Below are 18,067 nucleotides of genomic sequence, written 5' to 3' on the forward strand. Positions count from 1 at the left end.
ATTGATAATAATTCGAGATGGTGGAATATGGAGAAGATAAAAGCTCTATTCAATCTAAAAGTTGCCATAGACATTTTGAAAATTATTATCTGTCCTGGAGAAAAACTAGATAAGTGGATATGGGCATAGGAAAAAAGTGGGAAGTTCAGTGTTAGGAGTCCTTATAGGTTAATTAGATAAAAATTGAAAAAACAACTCAAGTAAGTGTTCCTCTGCTAGTAGACATCAGGCACTATGGAAGGTTATATGGAAAATGAAAGTCCCTCAAAATTAAGGTGTTTGAAAGGAGAGCTTGCAAAGAAGGGTTACCCACTCGATACAAGAGTTGTCAGTTATGGATGTTGCTATGAAGGTGAAAGAGATTGGACAAAAAGAACTAGTTGTACTTTTCCTAATAGCATGGGCTTCCAGTTTAGGAGAAATAAGATGGTGAATGAAAAACTTTGTATTAAGCCTAGACAGGTAGCTGAACATGCATGATCTCTGTAGAGGATGTACACAGATATTAAATCTTTGCCAACTAGTCAAAGAAAGAAATATTGCTGCTAGAAGCCTCCCTCGGCAAGTTTAGTGATCTACACTGAGCAGGTGTTAGCGTTGTTCTAAAAAATGAAAAATGAGACATTATGGTTGTTAGTAAGGTGGAGAACGAAGTTGCGGATCCAGAGGATATAGAGCTCCTAGACATTTTCAGTGGCCTTCAACTATGTGCTAATATGGGTATTCATAAGCTAATTATTGAAACTGACTGTCTTTTGTTGATTCAAGAGGTTCAAAATGCATCTGAATCTTTCATGACAGAAATGAAGAAAATCTAATCTTTGTTCTGTGAATACAAAATTCAGCATGTAAATAGGCTAGGAAATGAGATTGCTCATAGACTAGCTAGATATGCTTGGAATGTTAAAATATTAGAGATGTGGTGAGATTGTATTCCAGACTTTCTTTCTCAAATTATATGGCTTGATAAATGTTTGTAATGTTTTGTTGATTAATGGTATTGTTTTCCATAAAAAAAAGTGAAAAAATAACTAATGGGTAAGATATAAAAATGGACGATTGAAATCCTTCCCGTTCAGATTATAATGTGACAATCGAACCACTCATCTTTTATGAATATCTTATATAAGAGTACTTGCTATAATGATCGTCCCTAAGATTCGATCAGCATAATGATCTTTTTGTTAGAAATAATGATCAATCAGTCAAGAGAGGAGTAAATTACGAAATATACAATTATATATGCCATGACCATTCGTTATAACATAACTTTCACGTTCAAATACAATATTGTGTTAAGATTTCTCAGTACTACTTGGTTAAATCTAGAAAAAATTTAATACCAAATCATATAGTGATACAAATAAAATAACAGGAACTCTAGATTAGTTGTGAACATCGAGCCATTGCTTTTGGTTTATTTTCCCTAGTGGAAAATGAGTTAAAAGCTAAAGAGAGGCTAGGGGAAGAACAAGACACGAAATACAAGGTTTTAAAGAAAATTGTGAAACCAGTTGCTTGTAAAAATGTCTCACTCAACGTAAGAGTCTATTGAGAGTCTTCTAATATATATATATATATATATATATATATATATACACAATATGTAGTCTATGTATAGAAAGTAATGAACATTACAAAGTGAAGGATTTACGGGATATAGAATTATAAATGCAATAAAAGAAGGATTCGGTGTTAGGAAGAAGTTTCCATATTTTGCATTTGTAGTTGTTGGTCAAGTGTTGGGTTGTTTATTTCCATAGGTGTGCATGTAGCCGTTGCTGGATGATTTCTTTCCATAAATGAGTCTGTACGTATCCATTACTAGTTGATTGGGTTGTAGCCATTAATCTCGGTTGTTTGAGTCTATAGCCATTGCATCTTGATCTTGGTTGATTGAATGATTATTGTTAATAATCCCCTGCAAATTGAGCCGAGATAGAAGGCCAAGTTCGGTTCGTAAAAACTGAAGCGCATGGTGATCAAGAGGCTTGGTGAAAATGATGGCAAGTTGGGAAGATGCCAGAATGTGTCGGGTACGAAAGAGGCTAAGAGCAACACATTCGCCCACATAGTGTTAATCGATCTCGATATGCTTGCTTCAGGAATGAAAGCTCTTCATGCCAACAACACTTGGATGCTTGTACCTTGCACTCCTCAAATGGATGTTATCGGGTGCAAATGGGTCTTCAAAACAAAAATCAAGGCTGATGATACTCTTGATCGACTGAAAGCTCACCTTGTTGTTAAGGGCTTTTACCAAATTGATGGTGTCAATTACACAGAGACTTTCTCTCCTGTCATAAAGCTTGACACCATATGGATTATGCTTAGTCTTGCTCTTGTTCATAATTGGGAGCCAACTCGATGTCAAGAATACCTTCCTTCATGGTGATATTCAAGACGCCATATTTATGGATCAATCTCCAGGTTTTATCCATCCTACCCTTTCTTGTCATGTGTGCAAGTTAAACAAAGCCTTATATGGTTCAAAACAAGCACCTCATGCTTTGTTTGATAAATTCAATTGTTTTTTAATTTCCTATGGTTTTACGTGTAGCTCTGCTGACTCTTCTCTTTCTATATATCACTCCTCTCTAGGCACACTTTTTCTATTACTGTATATAGATGATATCTTGATCATAGGTTCAAACCCCACACACCTCCACTCCTTTATTAATGCTCTTAGACAGTAGTTTGCTATGAAAGATCTTGGTCCCTTACATTATTTTTTGGGAATCCAAGTTACCCGCAACTCTGATGGTCTTATATTATATTAAGCTAAGTATGCTTGCTCTTTAGGGAGGGTGATTAGAGAGTGGTAGTGAGCATACTTAGGGTTTGATTTTCTAACACCAACTTGAGATCAAGTAATCATGGTGTGGTGAGGTGGATCCAAGTTGGGAGTATCAATGGGTGAAGAAACTGAGTTGGTCGGGGATGGAAGGTCATCATGTCGTGTAGGACAAGGTGGAGTGGGGGCAAAGGTTGACACAGGCATGGTATGCAATGGAGGAATGAGAATGGCACCAAGCTCGGGTGGAAGAGGTACCTACATAGAGGAAATACTAGAAACATGCAGAGAGTTAGGAAGTAGGGGTTAGGAGCACGCCAATCTAAAAATGTGGATAAAACTTGGTTGCTAGATGAAGGGAGATGAAGATTCCCAGGCTATTTGTAGGGAAAGGTTGACTCATCAAAAACTACATGTCGAGAAATGAATGTGTGACGAGAGATAAGGGTAGCATTTGTACCCTTGGTGTTTGTCACTATAGCCCATAAAAATACAAGGGAGAGTTTTTGGGTCAAATTTATTATGCTTACTATCCCAAGTATATGGATAACATTTAGAACCAAAAACTCGAAGGGAAGTGTAGTCGGGATAGTGACCATAACGGAGGAAAAAAGGTGAGTGTAGATCTAAAGTTGTAGATGGGAGGCGATTGATTAAAAAAATGGCAATTGAGAAAGCTTCAACCCAAAAATATTTAGGAACACCACTTTGAAAAAGTAAGGTCATACCTAGTTCTCAAATAGTACGATGTCTCCGTTCCGCCGAACCATTTTGTTCGGGGGTGTGAGGACATGAGTATTAATGGAGAATGCCTTGTTTTTTAAAATGTTGATTGAGTTGAGTATTGGTGAATTCACCACCACCATCGGTTTGAAAGATTTTTATTTTTTTGTTGAATTGACGTTCAATGAATTTTTCAAATAAGAGAAATGCATTAAAAAAATCACATTTTTTTCATAAAGGAATTAATCACATATATTTCAAAAAAAACATCAACAAGACAAGCATAATATTGAAATTTTCCAACAGATAAAACAGGAGCGGGTTCCCATAAATCACAATAAATTTTTTCAAATACATTCAATGTATTAATAGAAGAGGGCAAAAAAGGAAGTTTACTCATTTTTCTGAATTGACAACTCTCACAAATAGAGAAGTCTTTATGTTTGTCAAGAACTGAAATAAAGCCTTTTGAATGTAAAACTTGAAGAGTAGAAGCTTGAGGGTGTCTCAACCGTTGATGCCACACTTTTTCAAAAATCGTTCTAAACTGAGTGGAGAAGTGTGCTTCAAGGGGTGGGGACAGGACATATAAATTACCATTCTGTCGTCCGTTCAACAATATGCAATTGGTCGCCCTTTCCTTAATAGAAAAATCAATACCATAAAATTCACAATTGTAAGGATAATCAGAAGTTAATTGACTAATCGATAAGAGATTTTTCGCCAAGTCAGGAACAAGTAAAACATCTTTTGATTTAATAAAAGAATCATCAGATTTAATAAAAGTGTCACCAATGTGTTTGATTTCGTGAAAGTTACCATCACCAATAAAAACAACATCATTGCAAAGATATTGACGTAGATTGGAGAGAATACTTGAATTACCTGTCATGTGTGTTGAAGCACTTGTGTTCACTGTCCACTCAGTGTCATGAATGCCATTCTCAAGTGTCATGGCAGCCAATGCTTGAGGAATGTCATCAGGCTGAAGAGCATGATTAAACCGGTGCCAGCATTTTAATGCAGTATGCCCTGTTTTTCCTCAAATTTGACAAGTCCAAATATTTTCACGAGAAGAGTCATGTACAGTTGGGGTAGAGTTGTTTTCTCTCCCGCTGGGAGAAGGATTTGGGTGAGCCACGTGATTGGCTTGGGAAAAGCCACATCCACCTGAAGAGAAGGTCTTTGGTTTAAAATTCTCGTTCCTTGCCTTTTGTCCATAAAACGCAGAGCTTTGTGTGTTAAAGGTCTCATGAAGTTGGGTTCTTGTCTCAAACCCCTGCAACAGCAGCACAATCTCAGCATGAGAAGGCATCGGTGGCTTGAGCATGGTGATGGTGAAGGGTTCATATTTTGGTCCGAGGCCATTGAGAAGAGTGAACACCTTCAATTTGTCACTCACCGGTTGACCAATTGCTGCCAGGTTATCACAAACAGTTTTGAAGTTTCTGAGATGATCCTGTAATGAAACCAACGCATGCCTCCTTCCGCATGTAAGTGAGTTGCTGAGTAAGTTAGAATTCCCTTTCTTGGGACTCTTGAGCATAGGCCTCTTGAAAAACATGCCAAACTTGGTAGGAGGTTTCAAGCCCAACAACTAAGATGAGTGATTCCTTAGACAGTGTACCGATGATCCAGCCCCAAAGCAATCGATCCTCCTTCCGCCATTGTAGGTAAGTGAGGCTGATTTGGTTGTGGGTGGTTGTTGTTAAGTCATCAGTAGAGGGCTCGTATTGGTGTGGAGGAACAGAATTGATGAGATGGTTCATGAGGTCTTGGCTCTTAGCCAAGGCCACACCTTGTTCTCTCTATAGGGGATAATTTCCCTGGTTCAACTGTAAGGTCACATAGTTATTGACAGATGGTGAAATGGCAATCATGGGAGTAAGACTCTCTTACTCTCACAATAGCTCTTGATACTATAAAGAAAATTCTGAAACCAGTTGTTGTAAAAATGTCTCATTCAACGTGAGAGTCTACTGAGTCTTCTAATATATATACAATATTTAGTCTATGTAGAGAAAGTAATGAACATTATAAAGTGAAGAATTTACGGGATATAGAATTATAAATGGAATACAAGAAGGATTCGGTGTTAGAAAGAAGTTTCCATATTTTGCATTTGTAGCCATTGGTCATGTGTTAGGTTGTTTATTTCCATAGGTGTGCATGTAGCCGTTGCTAAATGATTTCTTTCCATACATGAGTTTGTAGCCATTGCTGGTTGATTGGGTTGTAGCCGTTGATCTCGATTGTTTGAGTCTGTAGCCATTGCATCTTGATCTTGGTTGATTGAGTGATTATTGTTAGTAGGTTTTAGCACAGAGCTTGGACTATTATTAACAATGGCACAGATGCAGAGCCCAAAAGAGGATATAGTAAAGTGATAGACGCATAAGGTAGAAGACGACGTAAAAGCCGTTACTGGAAGGAGAATATTATTGCTCAATTCTTACACCATTATGTACGAGTACCTTATGCTATTTATAGATACAAAGGAATGAGTAAAACAATAATAAGACAAAAATATTTACAGCTCACTATAACGGATTTATATTCCTCTGCTTGCGCACAATGCTTGCATCTGGTGGATCATTCTTCTTGCATATATAATTTTCCTGTAATCTTAACATCCCCCCGCAAGATGGGGAGTAAATACTGATGACTTCCATCTTGGATAAAAGCTTACTGAACATGGGAGAGTGGAGAGGTTTTATGAGTAAATTAGCCAGTTGAGCAGAAGAGAAGACTTGAGAAGTAAGGACTTGCCCAGCTGAGATTTTCTCTCGGACTAGATGGCAGTCGATTTCAATATGTTTCGTGCGCTCGTAAAAAACGTGGTTCGTGGGCAATGTGCATGTCAGCTAAGTTATCACAATAAAGAGTAGCTGGTTCCGTGATGGACACTCATAAATCATTAAGCAAATAATGGAGCCAGGTGAGTTCGAATACAACTGCTGCCATGACTCTGTATTCAGACTCGGCATATGATATTGAGATAGTGTTATGTTTCTTTGACTTCCAGGAGACAAGGGAGTTTCCAATAAACACACAAAATCCGGTGGTTGATCTTCGTGTATCTGGGCAGTTGGCCCAATTAGCATCTGAATAAGCCACGAGCTCCATCTTCGAATTGGTAGGAAAAAAATGCCTTGTCCCGGTTTACTCTTGACATACCTGAGGACTTTGGTGATAGCATCATAATGAGGGACTCTCGGCGTTGCCATGAACTGACTAAGTAGGTTGACACTGTAACTTAAGTCTGGCCGTGTATTGGTTAGATAAAGAAGCTTACCAACCAATTTACGATAGAGATGAGGATCATGAAAGAATGCACCTTCATCCCTTTTGAGCTTGATATTAGGCTCCATTGGTAGTGGAGAAGGTGTAGACGCCAATAAGCCCGTTTCAGCCAATATATCTAGTGCGTATTAACGTTGGCAAAGTTGGATTCCAGCTTGTGAGCGTCCCACTTCCATGCCAAGGAAGTAATTAAGTGAACTGAGATTTTTTATCTTGAATTTTGTCTCCAGAAATTGTTTCACAGCAGTGCTTAAAGTAGTGTCTGAACTCATTAGAATGATATCATCGACATAGACGAGCAAGGCTACGAAGGAAGTGGGCGTGCATTTTGTGAAGAGACTATAATCTGTTTTGGATTGAACAAACCCAAATTCTGCTAGAGAGGAGACAAGCTTGTTGTTCCATTGCCTAGATGCTTGCCGCAGGCCTTAAAGACTTTTCTGTAGGCGACTTGGTTGATTTTTGCCACAAAATGGCCAGGAGGTGGCTTCATATAAAGTTCTTCGTCGAGGTCACCATACAAGAACGCATTATTAACATCTAACTGCTGGAGGTCCCAACCTTTGATGGCAGCAATTGCTAGAAGACATCGAATAGAAACTAGTTTAGCAACTGGTGAAAAAGTGTCATGAAAATCAATACCTTCACGTTGGGTGAACCCCTTTGCAACCAAGCGAGCCTTAGCTCGTTCTATTGTCCCGTCAGCTTTGAATTTGTTTTTGTAAATCCATTTGCAATCAATTGGTTTCTTGGTAGGAGGTAAGTCAACAATGGTCCAAGTCTCATTGAGCTCAAGTGCAGTAAGCTCTTGCTCCATTGTCTCACGCGAAATTTGGTGTTTGATGGCTTGTGTGTATGTAGCAGGTTCGGTATGGAGAGAAACTGAGGTGGTGAATGCTCGAAATTTGGGTGAAAGTGAAGCATAGGATATTATAGAAGAAATGGGAAATAATATGTTCGAACCTTTGTTGGATGATGAACCAGGAGATAACGCCTTAGATGCTGACTGGTGGGTGTCATGTGCTGTGGCTTGTTGGCAATGGAAGTCACGGAGGTAAGCAGGGGCCCTTCTTGTGCGAACTAATCTGCGTAGAGGTTAAGGTGCAAGGTCAGGATGTGAGGGTGTAGGTAACTCTTCATGGTCATCATGAGTGGGATTAAAAGGTGAGAGAGTTGTGTCTATTACGGGTGATTGAGTGTACTGAGAAGGTGATGAGGGAAAAGTGATGGGGTTACAATGTGTAAGTGTGGGTATCTCTTCGTGGTCTGTATGAATAAAATTAAGTGGTGAGGGAGTGGTGTCTATGAAAGGTGTGGGAGCGTGCTGAGAAGGTTGTGAGGGAAAAATGTTAGTGTCTATTAATTTCTGAGATGATGAGGAAGGTGGTCTGGTGGTGTTTTTGAGTGGAAAAATTTCTTTATGAAATGTAACATCACGTGAGAGGAAGATTTGGTTGGTTGTAAGGTCAAGCATTTTGTATCCCTTGACACCATATGGGTATCCAAGGAACAAGCATTTTCGTGCTCTTGGTTCAAATTTAGTGCGGGCCTGGGAGAGGGTAGAGGCAAAACATAAGCAGCCGAACACCCTTCAATGTAAGTAGGAAGGCTTGATTTTGTATAGAAGTTCAAAAGGAGTTTTGTGGTTGAGGATTGGAGTGGCCGTTCTATTGATCAAGTAAACTGCCATAGTGACAAAATCAGTCCAGTATTTTATGGGCAATCTAGATTGAAATTTTAGGGCCCTTGCGACATTAAGAATGTGTTGGTGCTTGCGCTCGGCAAGGGCATTTTGCTGCGGTGTCGCGAGACAAGTTAATTGGTGTAAGACTCCTTTGGAGTTATAGAAAAAAGGCATTTGAAATTCTGCACCATTGTCGGAGCGAAGTATTTTGATTTGAGTGTTGAATTGGGTTTCAACAATTGAAAAGAAATTTTGAAGTGAGATTCTAGCTTCGGATTTGGCCTTTAACAAATAAACCCAAGTGCATCTTGTAAATTGATCCACAATGATAAGAAAATATTTAGCACCATTGTGTCCTTGAGTCGAATTTGGACCCCAAATATCAACGGAAATAATGTCAAATGGGTGATCAACTTTGTTTTCTGAATGAGAAAAAGGAAGTTTGTGTTGTTTGGCAAAATGACAAATATCACAAGAAATTTTGGAATTAGTCGAGAGTCTGAAACTGGCACTGCTAATGTCATGCAATATATGTTAGAGTCATTGAACTATGGCCAAGTCTATAATGCCACAACGTAAATGGATCAAACTTGGTGACTGTAATTGTGTTAATTGAGACTATAATTGTGTTAATAGAAATTGAGAGAAACATAGTATGAAAGAGAGATTGTAAGGTATTTGGGTTGGGTCTTGCAAGCTAAAGATGATACAAGCCATCACGCACCGTCCCCACTCCAGTCGCCATCCAAGATGAAAGGTCCTTGATATAGCATGAATGTGAAAGAAAAATTAGACAGCGATTGGAATTATTTGTCAAAGATTTTGCAGAAATGAGATTGAAAGAAAATTGAGGAACACATACATTTCGAAGAATTAATTGGTCAAAGAGATGAACATCACCAATGTATGTGGCTTCGGTGGTGGTTCCATTTGGGAATTTGATTACTCTGGAAATTGAGGTGACATTGTGTGTGAAAAAATTTGGGTTACAGATCATGTGATCGGTAGCTCCAATGTCGATAATCCATGAGGTTTTGAAGGCATGACCGTGTGTGTGTGTGGAGTTAGAGGATGAAATACCAAATACAGGGGAGGACCTAGCTTGCACATTATTTGGGCAGGAGTGGTGGCGTCATTTTGAGATGAACTTAGCAAGGCAATGAGTTGAGTGTACTGCTCTTGAGTAATGGATGAACCATGAGAGACTTCTTCCTGCGCAAGAGATGATTGGTTAGCAAATGATTTAATTTTAGTGCTCTGCTTGTGACCAGATGGAAATCCATTGAGTTTGTAACATTATTCTTTTGTGTGGCCAGGTATGCGACAGTGGGAGCACACAGAGAGATGAGGATTAGCTTTGAAGCAGCGTTCCAAGGAGTGACCAGGTATGTTGCAATGGGAGCAAAATAATCGATCCTTGCGAGCGTTCATCTGGGGGCGAGTATCGAGTCCCCGTGTGACCATCGCAAGAGGTGGAGACACTGAGTGGAGTTGTCGAGGTCGTTCCTCTTGTTGAACCAGAGAGAGAACGCAATTAAGAGCTGGAAGTATATCATGAAGGAGTATTGGGACACGAACAGAGTCATATGAATCGTCGAGCCCCATAAGAAACTGCATTACGTTGCTGTGGTGGGTGTATTCTAGTAATATTTTGACAGAACCACAAGTACATACTGACATGGGCTCATAGATTTCGAGCTCATCCCAAAAGCATTTGAGTTTATTGTAGTATTGGCTTACTGAATCTGTGTCTTGAGTGAGGGAGGAAATGGATTTTGTAAGTTAAAAAATACGATGAGTATTTTGGATGGAAAATCTTTCCTGAAGATCATTCCAAACACTGGTAGCAATGTCTGCATGTGTGATGCTCGATCTATGTTCTGAACCAATGAAGTGTTAGATCCAAGCTATGATCATGTCATTGTAGCGTTCCCGTGGAGCAAAAAGAGGGTCAAAAGTGTTGGTTGGTTTGAGGATTTTACCATCAATAAATCCAAGTTTGTTTTTTATATTAAGGGCACGACGCATTGTTCTCGCCCAAGTTACGTAATTTTTTGTGGTTAACAGATCTAGAACCAGTAGAGAAGATGCCCTTTCTCCTGGTTGAATGAAAAAGGGGCTAGCGGGATGGTGGGGGTTGGTCGCAAGATTGGACTACATATTTGATTCTGTATTTTGAGTCATTTCTCTGATACTATATTAACAATGGCACAGATGCAGAGCCGAAAAGAGGATACAGTAAAGCGATAGACGCATAAGGTAGAAGACGATGTAAAAGCCGTTATTGGTAGGAGAATATTATTGCTCAATTCTTACACCACTACGTACGAGTACCTTCTGCTATTTATAGATATAAAGGAATGAGTAAAACAATAATAAAACAAAAATATTTACAGCTCACTATAACGGATTTATATTCCTCTGCTTGCGCATGATATTTGCATATGGCGGATCATTCTTCTTGCAGATATCATTTTCCTGTAATCTTAACAACTATGGATATTAATATAGCAAGCAAACGTCAGCTGCTTTGTCATGATCCCCATCACCCGTTCGCCCTAGGTGAGAACGGTCGATTTTCGTACACGTACAACTTAATACAACACCTCAAAAACAAACTATTGCTTTTCAACAAGCAGCTGCTGGATATTAAAGGAGTACTCCTGAAGTACAACGATCGAGTGCATGGCAGGTAGGTATTGCTAGCTGTTAGGAACCTAACTGCGTTGAGTCGAAGATGTGCAGAGGCTCAAATGAAGTGTTGAAGTGGTTGAGTTCGACGTGGGCTGCGATGTGAAGAAACGGTGTCGTGGATGTTGAAGTGGAACGTTGTCGTCTGAGGCTTGGGAGAATAAATTGGCTACGTGGTACGTGGTTACTTTAAGTTTAAGCTGTGCGTTTTGATTGAAGTTGTGCGTTTTGGGATTTTTGCTCTGTCATACTTTTGTTTTTGTTAGTCATTTAATTTACCGTTATTTCCTTTTCTGTTATGAAATATGCTGTCAGGGGGTCACCTTTGGAGCTGTAAGGTGACTAGGGTTCCCTCGAAGAATCCCTGTTATCTATATATGTGCGACTCTCTTCAGCATTTCCACAAACACATTTCAGCATCTCGTATGTTCATAACAGTAAACATTGTTACAATTTCAATCATTTCATTGTTACATCATAGGAATTCACAACAGGTTTCATAACACTAGCTCTCGATTGCCAATTGCGTACTCTATTGCGGCGGCGCCAAGCTTCATGTATCATAAGTTCTGCTTCTGTAGGTGCTGGTCCGGCACACCTGGAGACTAAAACCTTCAAGTCGTTCGCCATTAGAGCAAAGGCTTCAACTTTTGTATGGGTTTTGAGGGTATTGTAAGAGATTGGGAGGTCGGATAGGTTTGGCCGGACCTGTTGGGAAAAGCCATGGAACCCCCAGTTTAGAATTTCTTCTCCACAGTAACAACCTTCTTCAATACACTCCCCGTGGCTTGAGGAGACAGTACTTCCCACGCCATTATTATTTGTGGTTGCAAATTTCCAAAGAACGCCCTTTGTGATGAAAAGCATTCGATCAAGTGGTTCTCCCTCCCGAATAATGTAGGTATCTTCACTGTAGTACACTTGCTTGATATATTGGCAGATGAGTTGCAATTGCGTGTCACTTGCTTCTCGAAACATGGGCACCTGTCTTACATACAAACGGAAACAACAATGAGAAACCCATAATAAAACTGAACACATTTGGGAGTAGGGAATTCAATGTCAAGATCTCAAATAACTTCATGTGACGGCGAACAATGTCACGTACAAGATGATGCCAAGAATGTCCACGTAATTAATTAACTGTTGTACGTCGAACAATGAATTACATCATATATAGTAGATAAGTAGTAAGTATAGATCAATGACGTAGATTTGTAAGGCTAATGCTCATGAGCTAGCTAATGATAATATAATGATATAATTTATAATATGCATGGCTTCATAAGAGTATAATGACGCCATGCTTTAACAATATATATATATATATATATATATATTAGTTAATATATGGTCATGGGTGATATAGTAGTACTTACTCTAAACATATCATTTTAAATATTATATATAATATTGAAAATCATATTGCCTATCCATCATGTTCCGGAGCACTCACATTCTTTAGTATGGGCAAGCAGAGATGATGCTTAATGTCCTGTCTAAGAAATATGGGAAGGTGGGGGAATGGATTCTCCGCATCTATATCATTCTTTTTTTCCTGTAGTCTTGGTTTTATGTGGTGCATGATCTGATATTTTATATGGCTAGGTAGCTTGTTTCTTTCTATCCAGAACTGCAAACTTTGTTCTTTACTTCTCATCTTTGCAATATCATTCTCATCCATATATGTCTTCAACTGTTTCTGTGTCTCCCACTGCATATACATCTGTTACATATATAACAAGTTAACTTCAAATCTTAGTGATAAATTACTACTTCATCTCCCATGAAATAAAATCTACAAAAAAATTAGAATTATAACCATTAAAATATAACTAAGTTTATATATATATATATATATATATATATAAAGAATTATACTAAACCTACAGCTCTCTTTAATTTTAAGTTTAAAATTAAGTATGTGTAGTAAATTTCCAGCTCTCTATATATAATTTTCGACACCAGAGGAGAAGGATAAAGAATAAATCCTTTATCTTGCAGATATATTCTCTTGCAGATATAGATCGAGAAGATTGAACTGGTTTTGCTAGTTCATACCCTAATCCTTGATCATAACATGCATAATGTAATTTTAAAGGAATTGATTTAATTTGTGTGTCCCTCGTCCATATATATAGCCTCTTGCACAACTTTAACTTTCTGTTCCTGATCAACCTAAATCACTCCAATATATTGATTTCAAAATGTATAAATATTTTGCTAAAAGTATGTTGGCAATTAATCCAAAATATTAATATGGCTGTTTGATCATTTTAAGAAAAACGATATCAAGATCATGAGGAAAGGGAACGATCGAGATTTCTCACAGAATTAAAGAACAAAAATAAAATTTAATATATAGTACAGAGATTAAAACAGAAGGCACTTAAAAGATATCAGCGATTTTAGCAGCTTATTCTTACACAAAAAGAGGGGAAAAAAAAAAAAAAAAGAAGAAGAAGATATCAACGATCCAGTAGATGCAATATTATGTGACCAGCACATAATTGCACAGAATACAGCTTAAAAAAACTAATAATTTTAACACATAATCTTCCCTTTCAGATCATCATGAATTTTGTCGCTATTTATAATTGCTAGCTAGTGCATGTTGTGTTCTATTAATGTTTATACAAACCATCTCTCACTCACGTAAAATTATAGAAATAAGGGTGCGCGTTGAAACTTAAAAAAAAAAAAAAAAAAAATGAAGAAGAAAGTGACCACATAACACTAACCTGCAAATTTCCAATGAAGTACAAAAGCAGAAGCAAGCCAATGATCGAAATTAAAACTGTGAAGCAGTTTTCCCAGAAATAGGGACTTGTTTGAAGGTTTTGACCAAGAGAACTGCCAAAATTGGATCAATTCTAATGTATGAGATGGTAGCATCATAAATTATTAATGTAATACACACACATACATATATATATATATATATATATATATATATATAAAGCAAAGAATGGTTCATTATATGTTAAGAGTATATAAGTTAAGAATAGATCCTACTTTACGCGTACGTAGGCTTAAGATCGGAAACAGAGAGCGCATATATATACATATTATATATTTATAATCACATGCCTAAAACAACATGATAGTAGACAAAGACCATAATCTAAAAAATCGAAGATGCATTTCTTCATATATAATTCTTATTTGAGCAGCTAGCAATTGTCAAAATTAATTATAACTTTTGTTGTGTGTTCTATAAAATAAGAATATAAGTTCATATGTATGATATACCTTAACGTTAATAAATGAGTAGTAAATGTTGTTTGACTTAGTTAAAGAAAATGGTCTCGACACTTTTTTTTTTTTTTTTCGATGTGTTTTTTAATGATGTTGTTAACTTTTTTTAAAAAAAAATGTTTATAAGGATATAAAAAAAATCTATAAAAAAAAAAAAGAGAGAGGATTTGTCCTTATTGAGACCCATGCTACACCCTCGAGGGTGTAGCAGTACCACAGATTATTTCTTTCCAACGTGATCAGGACCACAAATTATTTGAATTGGGTGAAAACTTGAGAAAGATTTTTTCCCTAAACATTAATGTACAAGACGTGTGGTAGTGAAGATTGCATGAATTCCGTATGGTTTACACACGATATGTTCAGTGATGACAAGCTGACTGATAAATATTATATGCTATAAAATAACTCAATGTGAAAATATAAAAATATGTATATAAGAAAAACTAAAAAAATTATTTAAAAGCGAGCATAAATATACAATAAGAAGTTTTATGTTTAAATATAAAATAACAAATAATTAAAAGCATTTAACATGCCAGTTGATCTGAATATTTTTTTTTAATAAATAAAGATCATTAATTATCGCATTCCTTCTCAATATAAATTAGCAAATAATTTATAAGAAAGACTTCATTTATTTTGTTTTGAAACCTTATCTCAATAGTATTAAAAGTTGAAAAAGTTTGTTCAATTTATTTTTATTCCGAAACTTAGTTACAATGTTTATGCTTTAAAGTTTTTGATTTACTCATATTGTTCAACTTAAGTTTTTAAAACAAAAGGTAAAGAAAATGATCCATATAAAAAGTCATATTATGATACTCAATATTAACTAATTTAAACATGCGTACAATTTAATAAATTAAATTAAGAAATTTACATTTATATGATGAATTAATGGGCATATATATGATTTATGAAAAATAAAATATATTTGAGATTAAAAAAACTTACATTTAATTAATAATCTTTTATTTTTATATAATTTTAAATTAAATTAATAAAAAAATGTCAATTGTTCGGGGAGGGGGCCATGGCCCCTTCTAGATTCATCCTTGGTTGATGAGAAGACTTATAAACAAACACGGTAAAATAACTGCTCGTTGTGAAAATACAAAAATATGTCCAAACCTCAAACTTCGCAGGCCCCACCAAAAACAGTAGAAGAACTTCCGCGGAAAATCCATGGATGCCACAGTTCCAGATTGAAGTGCTTCAAGGAATATTCCAAAATCAAACCTCGTTGTATTTTCTTTCTCTATGGGACAATAATCATCTAAAAATGTGTAATTTCCAAAACTGTGATCACAGTTCAAAGAATTTCGATTACATCCAATAAATTTTTCACACGCCAAGTGCCAGCAAGCCGTCTCTCGTTGGATGGAGAAAAGGTACCAAAAAGCTCCCAGTACCTTGATGAAAATGATCCGCCGAAAGTTAATTAACATGATAAGACTTATAATTAGTATGAGACTGATCATGATAATATATAATTAATAAGAAATGAACTTACATGACTGGCAACAATATACAGAAACAAATTGAATCCAGCTTTCACCGCTATGGTAATTACAGGGAGGGTGGTATTCTTCCTGAATTTTCTCCAAGACAGATAGATACGAGTTATTCTTGGCACATATTGGGATAGGACAACGGCGTTCAGCACTTTTCTTGTGTTCAAACCATTGGAACCTCTCATTTCTGAAAAAATAATTGGAACTACCATCTGCATATATAAATAACAAATTAAGACATGCTTAATTTGTAATATCATTTTATATATCTGTTAACAATTTTGTATTTACGTACGTACGTACGTTAGTTAAAGGCATGCATGCGTACGTACTGAAGCAACCATGCAAATTATTACAGAACTTGCATGCATTAAAAGTACACACGAGCAAAACAATTAGCATATTTAAACAGTTAAGAATTAGCATATTTATACATATAAGCTAAGTAATTACCTGTGGGATTGGAAGAATGGACAGGACATCAATCACGAATGAGGGTGACCACAAGTACCTCTTTGCTATTGGCCAAGCATCTGTAACTAGTACTCCATCCTGTCCTTCATGTGGACGAGCGTTCTCGTCTATATATGGACAACAACATTGCAAAATGATATTTCCTAGCGAAATCGAGTCCAGGACACTTCGCAAACAAATACTTATGACGTGTAATCTTCTATCAAGAGCAACGCACTTTTTTTCATCATTAATCACCGGAAGGTAAAAGAACAAAGGGTCGACTGATACCGAAAACACGCACGACACTAAGAAAATCAATTTCCAGATTCGAAGGAATTCTCCCTCTGGGTGAAGAATGTTGACAATCCACTTTTGAACTGTTCCGCTGTGAATTTGCCCCTCAATATCCGGATCCCTAGGCAAAATAGAGCAAACGGAAATTCATGATAAAAAGAAAAAAAGAGTTGATCATGATAAATGTTGGTTGGTAGGAAATTCAAGTGGTCCACAAGGGACAAAATACTTGTAAGATCCCATTAATGATGTCAGCAGCTTTCAGCCATATAAATTCACTAATTAATCGCCGGTAGGAAGAAGAAGAAGATATTTACCCCACCTCCTTCTCTGGTCGATGCTTATGGTATCTCATTCTTGAGTGTACCCGTACACGGTGAATTAATTCCGCTACCTGAAAAAACTGTAAAACAGATTAGAGAAACATGCAAGATTCTTGGTCGATCTATTATTCTAAGTACTGCAATTAACATCCACGTGATGAGATTGCTTTTTCAAGTAAAAAACTGCAGCTTAGAGACATGATCACTAGGAAAGATCGTCTTTTCCCAAACTCGGTAGAGTATCCGGTACTGCTGTACATAACAAAAACAGAGCACTATTCTAAATGTCTTATACCCTAAGGTATTGAAAAGGAACATGTATTAATTCATTCATATAACAATTCATTGAACCTGATAGATCGACTTGTGTGTTCGAGCAGACCAGGATATGGAGTGAGAAAAGAGCAGCAGAAAGCTGGATTTTAAGCGAGCAGAGTCTACGTACATCCGTGTCCAGTGAGTCGAACTGATTGAGTCGTCCATAAAATAGCTTCTTTGACCGAGTCTCCCTCCCCACCCCCCCCCCCCCCCAAAAAAAAAAAAAAAATGCTTCCCTTTTTGTCTTTAATTCTCTTATACATATAATTAATAAATATTACAAAAGATAATGTTCATAATTTAACATGGATATATATGATATGTTAGTTTTTTTTTTTAGTAAAATAGATTTTATGATGTACAGTGTACCGAAACAAATTATATTATTTTGTAAATTTCTTTTTACAAGATTTTTTTAAACAAAGCATTTCTTTTGATTATAAATTTTCTTTATTTTCTTTTGTACTAACACGAAAATGTAACTTTTCGTATGGTGTACATATATATGCCTGGATTTGGTTTGTTGCTTATTTATATCTCCAAGTGTATTGTTATAATTATGATTTTTTTTTTTGTTATAAATAAAAGTAATCAATAAAATTAGAGTAGCACTATTCTCTTACAGAAGAAGAAGATAATGATATGCACATTGAACAAATCAAACAAATTGTACGTTCGACTAAAGAAAAAGAAAAATTTGCTAATT

General features: G+C 36.6%; 1 protein-coding gene across 1 annotated transcript in view; it reads right to left on the reverse strand.

Annotated features, from left to right (window-relative positions):
* LOC121254176 (cyclic nucleotide-gated ion channel 1-like) overlaps window positions 1-17,559 on the reverse strand; it is a 61,338-nt gene extending 43,779 nt beyond the window's left edge. The window contains exons 1-4 of the mRNA XM_041154134.1: window positions 17,395-17,559; window positions 17,038-17,123; window positions 16,424-16,841; window positions 15,970-16,182 (exon numbers count right to left, since the gene is read on the reverse strand). Of these exons, the coding sequence (XP_041010068.1) occupies window positions 15,970-16,182; window positions 16,424-16,841; window positions 17,038-17,123; window positions 17,395-17,490 (813 nt within the window). The 5' untranslated portion in view covers window positions 17,491-17,559. The remainder of the gene's footprint in view (window positions 1-15,969; window positions 16,183-16,423; window positions 16,842-17,037; window positions 17,124-17,394) is intronic.
* Between the last annotated feature and the right edge of the window lie 508 nt (window positions 17,560-18,067).

This window comes from Juglans microcarpa x Juglans regia, chromosome 3D, assembly GCF_004785595.1.
Source record: "Juglans microcarpa x Juglans regia isolate MS1-56 chromosome 3D, Jm3101_v1.0, whole genome shotgun sequence".
NCBI classification, from domain to species: domain Eukaryota; kingdom Viridiplantae; phylum Streptophyta; class Magnoliopsida; order Fagales; family Juglandaceae; genus Juglans; species Juglans microcarpa x Juglans regia.